The sequence below is a fragment of the Hipposideros armiger genome, unplaced genomic scaffold (genome assembly GCF_001890085.2).
Source record: "Hipposideros armiger isolate ML-2016 unplaced genomic scaffold, ASM189008v1 scaffold_265, whole genome shotgun sequence".
Taxonomy (NCBI): domain Eukaryota; kingdom Metazoa; phylum Chordata; class Mammalia; order Chiroptera; family Hipposideridae; genus Hipposideros; species Hipposideros armiger.
Genome location: NW_017731615.1, coordinates 890,742 through 901,407, shown reverse-complemented (window position 1 = coordinate 901,407; position 10,666 = coordinate 890,742). Strand labels below are relative to the sequence as shown.

At 37.3% G+C, this 10,666-nt stretch overlaps 1 protein-coding gene across 6 annotated transcripts in view; it reads right to left on the bottom strand.

Moving 5' to 3' along the window:
• The window catches only part of AKAP6 (A-kinase anchoring protein 6), a 473,754-nt gene that overhangs the window by 139,273 nt on the left and 323,815 nt on the right, over nt 1-10,666 (bottom strand). For all 6 annotated transcript variants that reach the window (XM_019656775.1, XM_019656773.1, XM_019656770.1 and 3 more), the window contains one exon: nt 7,696-7,844. In XM_019656775.1, the coding sequence (XP_019512320.1) occupies nt 7,696-7,844 (149 nt within the window). The remainder of the gene's footprint in view (nt 1-7,695; nt 7,845-10,666) is intronic.

Genomic DNA, 10,666 nt, shown 5'->3' with positions numbered 1-10,666 from the left:
TCTCGCAACCACCAATCTGTTCAATGTATTTATGAGCTTGGTTTTTGTTTTTGTTTTTGTTTTAGATTCCATATATAAGAGGGGTCATACAGTATTTGTCTTTTTCTGATTTATTTCACTTAGCACAATGCTCTCAGTGTCCATCCGTGTTGTCAAAATGGCAGATTTCATTCTTTTTTTTTTATGGCTGAATAATAGTCTATTGTATTTATTTATGACAATTTCTTTATCCATTTATCCATCAATGGAAACTTAGGTTGTTTCCATAATCTTGGCTATTGTAAATAATGTTGCAATGAATACGAGGGTACATATATCATTTTAAGTTAGTGTTTTTGCTTTCTTCAGATAAATAGCCAAAAGTTAAATTGGTGGATCATATGGTAGGTCTTTTTAAAAATTTTTGAGGAACCTCCATAGTGTTTTCCATAGTGGTTGCACCAGCATACATTCCCACCAACAGTGCACATGGGTTCCTTTTTCTCCACATCCTCACCAACACTAGGCATTTCTAGACTTTTTGATAACAACCATTCTAACAGGTATGAGGTGATACCTCATTGTGGTTTTGATTTGCATTTCCCTGATGATCAGTGACATTGAGCATCTTTTCATTTGTCTATTGGCCATCTATATGTCTTTTTGGGGAAAATGTCTATTCAGATCTTCTGCCCATTTTTAAATGGAATTATTTGTTTTTCTGCTATTGAGTTGTATGAGTTCTTTATATATTTTGGATATTAGTTCCTCATCAGATAGATGATTTGCAAATATTTTGTCCCATTCAGTAGGTTGTCTTTTCATTTTGTTGATAGTTTATTTTGCTATGCAGAAGCTTTTTAGTTTGATGTAGTCCTACTTCTTTATTTTTGCTTTTGTTGTTTTCGCTTTTGGTGTCAGATTCAAAAAAGTATCACCAAGACTTATGTCAAGGAATTAATCACCTATGTTTTCTTCTAGGAGTTTTATGGTTTCAGGTCTTACACTCAAATATTGAATCCATTTGAGTTAATTTTTGTGTGTGTTTTAAGATAGTGGTCCAGTTTCGTTCTTTTCCATATGGCTGTCCAATTTTCCCAACACCATTTATCGAAGATACTGTCCTTTCTCCATTGTGTATTTTTGGCTCCTTTGTCATAAATTAATTGACCAGATATTTGAGGGTTTGTTTATTTCTGGGCTCTGCATTCTGCTCCATTGACCTATACGTCTGTTTTTATGCCAATATCATGCTGTTTTAATTACCATAGCCTTGTAATATAGTTTGAAATCAGGAAGTCTGATAACTTCAGCTTTGTTCTTCTTTCTCAAGATCACTTTGGCTATTTGGAGTCTTTTATGGTTCCACATCTTAGGATTGTTTGTTCAATTTCTTTGAAAAGTGCCATTGGAATTTTGATAGGTATAGCATTGAATCTATAGATTACTTTGGGTAGTAGGGCCATTTTGACAGTACTAATTTTTTCAACTCATGTGCACAGAATATATTTCCTTTTATTTATGACTTCTTCAATTTCTTTTTTATTGTCTTGAAGTTTTCAACATATAGGTCTTTCACCTCCTAGGTTACATTTATTCTAGGAATTTTATTCTTTTTGATGAAATTGTAAATGAAACTATTTTATTAATTTCTCTTTTTGATAACTCATTAGTGTACATGAATATGAAAGATTTTTGTGTATTGATTTTGTATCCTGCAACTTTCCTGAATGCATTTATTCATTGTAACAATTGTTTGATGAAGTCTTTAAAGTTTTCTATATACAACATCATATCATCTACAAATAGTGACAGTTTTATTTTTTCCTTTCCAATTTGGGTGCTTTTTATTTCTTTTTTTGTCCAGTTGCTTGGCTGGGATTTCCTATACTGTGTTGAAAAGAAGTGGAGAGAGTGGCCATCCTTGTCCTGTTCCTGATCTTGGATATAAAGCTTTCTGCTTCTCACCATTGAGTGTGATGTTGGCTGTGGGCTTGTTATATATGGCCTCTATTATGTTGAGATATGTTCTCTCTATACCCACTTTGTTGAGACTTTGTATCATAAATGGATGTTGACATTTGTCTAATGCTTTTTTGCATCTATTGAGATGATCATATGAGTTTTATTCTTCATTTTGTTATTCAGTGTGGTGTATCACACTGACTGATTTGTGGATGCTGAACCATTCTTTCTTCCCTGGAATAAATCTCACTCAATCATGGTGTATAATGTTTTTTACATATTGTTTCATTTGGTTTGCTAATATTTTGTTGAAAAGTTTTGCATGCATGTTCATCATGGATATTGGCCTATAATTTCCTTTTATTGTAGCATCCTTGTCTGGTTTTGGTATCAGGGTAATACTGGCCTTATAAAATGAGTTTGGGTATTTCCTCCTTTTCTATTTTTTTGGGGGGGTGCAGGGAATAGTTTGCCAAGGATTGGTATTCTTTGAATGTCTGGTAGAATGTACCAGTGAAGGCATCTGGTCCTGGACTTTTATTTGTTGGAAAAGTTTTGATTACTAATTCAGTCTCCCTACTAGTAATTCATCTGTTCAGATTTTCTGTTTCTTTAAGCATTCTTAAAGATAATTTTATGTCCACCTGAGAGGGGAGGATAGACTACTAAAAGGTAAGCTCCTATCCCCCTCAGCCTCTGCTACCCCATTGTCACCACACTCTCCCTGTTGCTGGTTGGGGACATTGCTGAGCTTCAGACCAGCTTCCGGGGCATTTCCAGTTAGATGTTCCACAGATCACCGAAAGAACTATACTCAGCTTCTTTCTTCCCTTTGCTCCTCCTCTGAATTCTCCACTTCAGTGAATGATGTGTCCACCAACCAGAGTGCACAAGCCTGAAATGTGGAGATCCATTCTGAAATACTCTCTCCCGGCCACATCCACTCTGGTGAGCAAGGCCTGTCAGTCAACTTCCTTCTTTCAGTTTCCATGGCTGCTATCTTAGTTCAGGCCCTAAATACTTCTCACTTAGATGACTAGAATAGCCTGTTAACTAAGCACTGTCTAGTCTTATCCTTGCCAATCTATTCTCCACAGTGCTACCAGAACATTGCTTCAAAACTGCCAATCTAGTCATGCTTGACATCCTTTAGTGGTTCCAGCTGTATGTACACATGGCCTCCTCTGTGAGAAACACTCTTATTGTCGCTTCTGACCCTTGGTCATTTGTCATGAGACTTCTTCTGATAAGCTTTCCTGATTTTCATACACCTGCCACCCTTTGTGTCCCATTGACTTTACATCCTTGATGCCTACTACATTATATACTTAATAATAGCTTAATAAATATTAAATGTTGAATGACATCAAAGTCATTTGAATCCAAAATCTACTATTTTCTTCTCCTCCTTGAACCAACAAATGGAGCATTATTCCCCTTATTCAATGGATAACCAAGTTTCATTGATTCTTTCTGGCTTTAGTTTCTAATCCAGTATCCACATTCTCCATTAATTCTAACCTAAAATCTCCAATGACTGAAGCACTGTTTCTCAAACTGCAGCAGAATCACCTGGAAGACTTGTTAAACAAAGATTGCTGGTTCAACCTCCAGACTTTCTTATTTAGTGGATCTGCAGTGGGGCCCAGAATTAGCATTTCTAACAAATTCTCAGATGTTGATACTGCTGGTCCACTGACCATAATTTGAAAACTACTAGAGCAATGGTTCTCAACTGGAAGTGGACATTAGAACATAATCATATTTTGGCCTACCTCCTGCCTACTGAATCAGAATTTTCACTGGGGTGGGGCAGGCATGCATTTTTCAACCCAAAAACTCCACAGGTGATCCTGATGCACTATCTGGTTAAGACCCATGAACTCAATGATTAACTCCAGGATCTGGACTTCACCTTCTCCCCAAGCCTTATTTTTCACACTTCCTCCAAATCTCTACCCCACTCTCCAGTCATATGGAACAGCAGGCAGTCTGATGATTCAGACCTATGCTCCCTCTCTCAAGCCCCAGATCTGTTTTAGTTATTCATTCATGCATCCATTCATTCACTGAGCACCCAGCACTTGCCAGGCACTGTACCAGATACAGAGCAGAATGTGGTAAACACAAAAGACACAGCCCTGCCTCAGGGGACCAACTACGTTTGCCCTGAGCTCCCCTAGCACCCTCTGCTTCCTCTTCTTTCTCACTGCACAGGCAAATACTGGCTTAATACTGCATTCTTACTAAACTGTCAATTTCATGAAGGCAGAGACTGTGGTCTGTCTTTGTAGATGCTCAATAAATGTTTGTTCAGATTAAACTGAAAAGCTCCTCCCCTGACCTTGCCTTCTTTCAGAAATCATCTCAGAGTCCTCTCTCTCTCCGCTGTCTTTCCTGACCTGCTCCAACTATCCTCTCCACAGTCAGAACTGAGTTCTTCCTTCCATGAGCCCCACCCCTTAATCCCATGTAGATTTTTAACTCAGCACTTGTGAGCCTTCATTCCATGTTTACAGATTTGGTTTCTGCTACCAGATTGTGAGCCTCTCAAGATCAGGGACTACTTCATTTTTGGCTTTTAATCTCCATAGTTCATATAGGAGGTTTCATAATATTTGTCAAATTAATGAATAAAGTCAATTTTGTTTTCATTTAAGCCGGCTTTGCAATGTTTTTGCCCAAACTTCCCTGTGGATTTACTGAAATCTTCTTAAGAGTCAAGATACCATAATTTAAATTTCACAGAGTATAGAATATGCACAACATGGAATTTAGGGGGAAAAGTGTTTATCAAGGATCCAGATGAAATCCTTCAGAGAGAGTACAAAGCATGACTTTATGGCTTGTCCACCGCATTCTGACCCAGGGTTCTGAGTTGAGGTCTTAGCTCCATCTTACACTATCATCCTGGACAAGCCAGTCACCCAGCCTTTTCGCCTTCCAGTTCTATCACTTATAAACTGAACAAAAAACATAATTTGTAATCCACACTAAGTCTTGACAGCAAGTAGGGTGCTACTTAATGAATTAAACAGCATCTTTGAAATTCATTTAAAAAATGAAATCAGACAACCTCTTAGTAGAAAGAGGTGTTAGAAAAAGAGATGGTTAGACTTTATGAAATATACAAAACACAAGTGTTCTTAACAAACTCTGCTCAGAGCATAGTGCCGTGCACATAGTAGGCCTTCAATGAATATTTATTGAATGAAAGAAACAAAATAATCTCTAAGTGCTTTCATTTAAATCGGCAGGAATCGAAAAGCACCAACCTGCTCTTGTAGAGAATCTCACTGGGTAACTCACACACTGCACATCCCTCAGGAAGCCATGGTTTTCCATTTTGCAATGCTGGAGCCAGAGCCAAATGTCTCCCACAGGTGACCACACTGTTACTAGAGCTCACACAGCTTCACATACATTTGGGGAAACCTTCCAATCACACATAGTCATGACTGCTAAACATACAGTTCATCATTGTATATTAGCTGTGTTACATCAGCTCAAGACACACCATTTTGTCAAGCCAGAGAGGTCATAAATTAATTTCAAAAAGACTTTTGGTTACGTAAAATTCTTACAAATTTTAGATCACCATTCTATCCAGGATCTGAATCTTACCTTACACATTTTTCAACTATATACTCCTCTTAGCATGCATGTAGACATGGGAGGGAAATAAAAATATATGAATTGTGTCACCAACTTAATTTTCTCTGTAGTAAATTGGACATCTGCATATGGAATGAAGACCGTGGAAAGCCCACACTATTCCCACAATTGCTTATCAGAAATGATGATCATTCTATGTTAACAAAAGGAACAGTTAATGAAGTTTATGTGTCATTGGAGCAGATAATTTTACAAGGCTATGTTCTTAAGGCTTCAGAATTAAGGATTTGACTGTGGGAGCAAAGAGTCTTGGAGGCAGGACACCCCAGATAACCTCACCCACATGCATTTCTCAAACAATGCTTTTCTGTACGTAAACAGAAAATAGAAAGGAATATATGATTTTTGTCCTTAGTATTAAATAGCTGCTTTTTCTTCAGCACACTCTTAAATTTCTGCACAATGCACAGCCTTCAGCATCCCAAGGAGCATAAACAAAGGATATCAGGCAAGTTCACCTACTCCCACTTCCCAGAACAATGCTTGTTGTTAACTAAGCAATTCCCAGGGCAGATTTATGATTTGTGGAGCCCAGAGTAAGTACTCAGGTTGGGTCCCTGGAATCTGAGGTCAGAAGCACGAGGTGCCTGTTCAGTCTCCAGGGCTTTCATAAAACATGAAAATGTGACCTAAAGTTTGTGCTTGTGTGTACACCAGAGACCACTTAGGCATTTAGAGAAATTAAAGCACATTAAGGCTTCAAAACAGCTTATTGTTCATGCTCCAAGTTTTAACCTTTTCTTTCTTATTTGTTTCTATGCTCCTGTTCTTGTGAATAAATGTCTGATGAATTGTATAAGATGAATCAAATATATATGTAACATGTCCAGGGATTTTAAAAAATCCTGATAGAGCAACCAATTATATAGATTAGTAAATTTGAAAAGTCCTTTCCCATTTCCTAACGCTTCTCATTATCTTCCCCAGGGAAAATAAAAAAGCCGAGTACTAATTCTGATACCTCTTTAACAGTGACAACTGGATTATATCACAAAACAGAATTTGTACTCTGTATACTGAATTTATCCCAAAGATTTATATGACGATTTTAAAGTCCAGTCAGAACTATAAGCACTTAAAAGATAAATACAAACAAGTACATGAAAAGACTTCTTCCCGCCTGTCTTTTTAGGGAATGTTTTGGCTAGAGTTGTAACTGACAGGGTTACAAGATGCTATTAATATGTAATGTAACTTGGGGGAACAGTTTCTCCCCCCTTGTTGTCTGGCTCAAGTATAAAAGTAAAATAGATCACTGTTTCCATTTTTATGAGTATAAGTATTATCAAGTCATCAAAACTGTGAAATAGTTAAATTTCATGACTACTCTTTTACTCTTTAATAATCACCTACTAAATATTAGAATTGAGCCAGAAAAGACAAATATATATATATATATATGTATATTATTTGCATAACTTTAAAGTCATTTGAAATATCTGAATGCATGACAATTATTCAATAGTATGAGCACTTAGTATAATATATATACTGCCATATGTCTCAAGCTGAATGAAATTGTTGATGGGTCACTGAAGTCGTTGGGTTCTTTCACAGACCATAGACAATCCCAGTGCTAGCCTATTATTTCAGTTGACTTTATGTGAAGCTAACCGGCTAGCCCATGATCTCTAAACAATGATTAAATATCCACATTTTACAGGAAAATTATGTTCTACCAAGTTTCCAGTGAGCTTCTGGTGTTTAAAAGATCCTCAGACAGACTTTTAAATAAATGGTGAAGTTTAAAAAGGGGGGAATACACTGAAAAAAAATTTATAAAGAAAAACAACCAATGCTATAGGCACAATAGAGTCACACAAACACTCGTAACATCACAAGGCTGTTTTTCAATCAATCATAACCAAGTTAGGAAGTTCTGGGTTCAGTGACAGAGCCTGATAAAATCCACAGTCTTCAATTCTGGCACAAATGAAAAAGAACAGAAATGCCTAATCTATTGAGCTTCTTGTCTATTAGCTCAGGAGAAAATGCCTGCCTAACGCCTACCAGTGAAAAATCATTGAAAAAGTAGAGATTAGTGAGAATAAAACAACAAAAAGAATAGTCTCCTACCCATTGCCTCCCACTGAATGAACTTTTGACATATCAGCAAACTCTTCTTTTCTCTTGCTGCTGCTGGTATACTGCTCACTGTACAGCTTGAGGGACATCTGCTCAACAGCGTCTCTTCGTGCTTCCAGGTAGCATAGTTGAACCTCAGCCTAGAGAGAGAAACAAAGAGGAATTGCTGTCTTCATCCAGAAGGAATGCATTTCAAGTGAGGTGTAACAACTCAAAGAACGGGGATTGTTCATATCATTATGCTGCTCCTTTTCGGGGTGGATTTAATGGGATCAGCTGGGCATATTATGGAATTATATTTTAGATCTGAATCTTATAAGTTCCCCCTTAAAATAGGACCTGAATAAATGAACTCTCAGAAGACTCAGTAAACATCACAAAATATCCCTGAGATCATAATACTGTATGATGAGACTTTACATAAAAATTTTGTGAAATTCCTTAGTAATATTCTTCTTCATATTGCCACATATGTGGCATTTATTTGTGAAAGATTCCCCCTCCAACCCATACATGTGCATGGATACATATTCTGAACACTTCTCATTATCTTCCCCAAGGAGAATAAAAAAGCCAAGTACTAATTCTAATGCCTCTTCAATAGTGACAACAGCCTTCCTTCATTACATTTCTTTGGGTTCTGCATATTATTGTCTTATTCATTTTAAAAAAGAGGGAATGGCCATTGTGCTCACATGCAGGTTTGAATCGTTCAATCTTTCATAGTTACTTGGGGCTCACTGGAGTAAAGGAGAAGTAGTAAGCTCACCATGCTGTTTTCTATCAAACCAAGGACAAAAGAATGCTGAATAACATTTGGCATGAAAATGCATTGAATAGATGCTTTATTTATTGCAGCTGTTGTGATCCCCGTGGCTTTAGGGCTCCCTAGCACACCAGATGAGACAGGGAATGAGATCTCCTCAGTGGCATGCCTGCCCGGGGTGAAGGGGAGGGGGCACTGCTGAGTTCACGTGCCCTGTGGACCAAAGAAACTCATCGCTTTTTGGCTCGCTTCACTAAATGCAAGGACATCCATGAACATTTCTGATAAGCCTGAAAACTGCTACTTCTTTACATTTTAATTGCATATTCTCCTAAGAAAAAACAGTTCTGGGTCAGCTCTTGGGTAGTTGCCAGAATTCGGTAACATGTAAGAAAAGCCGAGTCAGATATGACCTTCTACGCTTCATGTCCGGAGCCAGCCAAGAACTTTTGCCTGGTCTCTAGTTTTATAGACTTGACCACGGGGTGAGGGAGGGGGGGAAGAGTATTATAAAGTGGCAGCTCCTTAAAAGTGCAAATCAAGGCCCTGTAAAGGAAATGGGTAGCTTAAAAAACTGTAAGATCTCAAACCATTCTAGAGTGCTTATGGTGTTGCTTTCCACAAGCAGCTCCTTATGAAGGCACTGGGTTGCCAAGAATGAACTTCTAAAAAATGCTAAAATTTCTATAGCCATATAATTGTAGTTTCAGGAATCGGTTAAAAATCTATGTATTAATTCATGTGAATTTTTTTTGCCCAAACTAATTGGCTTGAATAAGAAGACTCAGCTGGACGAAGGAGTATGTCAAACACTTATAAAACAAAGGATAATGTTACAAGGAGTGTATTCAGTGGGGGGGAGGGGGAAGGGGTGTGGCTGGTGGAAAGGCACAAAGAAAATGCTATACCTAGTGTTATGTAGCATCTTTATTAAGGACGTGAACGAGGAGATATGGAGCATGTAAATGGCATTATAAAAGAGTCCCAACCAAGGGATATGCAGATATCATAGAACTTGCAGGAATAATACCTACAGACCTAAAAATTTTTTTTTTAATATGGGAGGAGGGGGCAGTGAGTCAACCGAATATAGGGAGTCAACGATTAGAAAAAACAGTAAAACGTATCTTTCAAAAGAACATGCAATCTTTTATGTGATTAAATACGAGATAACAAAGAGGTATTAAATCATTGTCAAAGAATTTAAAAACAATAATCCTCCCCAATGCCACTCCCTCGAACCCCTTCTCAAAGTTATAGGGATACTGAGGAGGTCATGCTACACCAAGTATTCTACTGGAAACCCCATTAGAATAATGCATCTGCACTATTAGGTGCCAAGAGGCATGTTTGATCCCTAGAGGTTCCTCTTCGTTTTTAGCCATTCTATGGTAACTAGCTGGATCACTGCTTGTTCTGCGTAATGACCTCACAAATGTGTGCCATTGGTCACAAAAAGGATCATAAAGAAGGAGGATGACTTAATGTAGACTCATCACTACTACGGAAAAATAATTGGAGTTCATCCCTTTGAGATCCTAGGCCATTTCTGGGTACAAAGTGAAGTACCTCTCATATGACAGGGATACATGGAGAGGGCTTCAGAGAACAATGCTGAGAGCAATCTGAAAGATAATTAGTCACCTTACGAAAATGATTGAAATGTTTTAATCTAAGACTTTTATTGCACAATATCTCACAGGCATTTGACATAAAAAAAAGCTCCCCTGCACTAACAAGGAGATGAATTATATGGCCCAAGTCTTTCCTATCCACCTCTCTTTCTATCTCTCTGCTTTCAGCGATTCATTCCTAAACGTGATGGTAAAAATAGAACCAAAGTATCTCCTTCTGCTAAGGTTGAATGGCTTTGCCAATCTAAATCTCTCCACAAACGGTCTTAACTTTTTTTTGTCATACTATATCTTAGTCCAAAGATAAACCTTTAGGAGAAAAAAATCAAAGAAAATACAGTTCTAAAAAAAAAATACTGAATCTCTAATTTAAATAATTTTATTAGCATTTATGATATTAATCAATAATTTAAAAATGACTATACTTTATCAATGAAATCTTAGCCTGATTAAATAATATTACTGATGTGTAATCAACAGGATTTAGCAACTTACTCATTTAGGAAAATAAAAAGGAACATGAGGGAACAGACTCAAAGACAGCTAGCTCCACCTCATACTT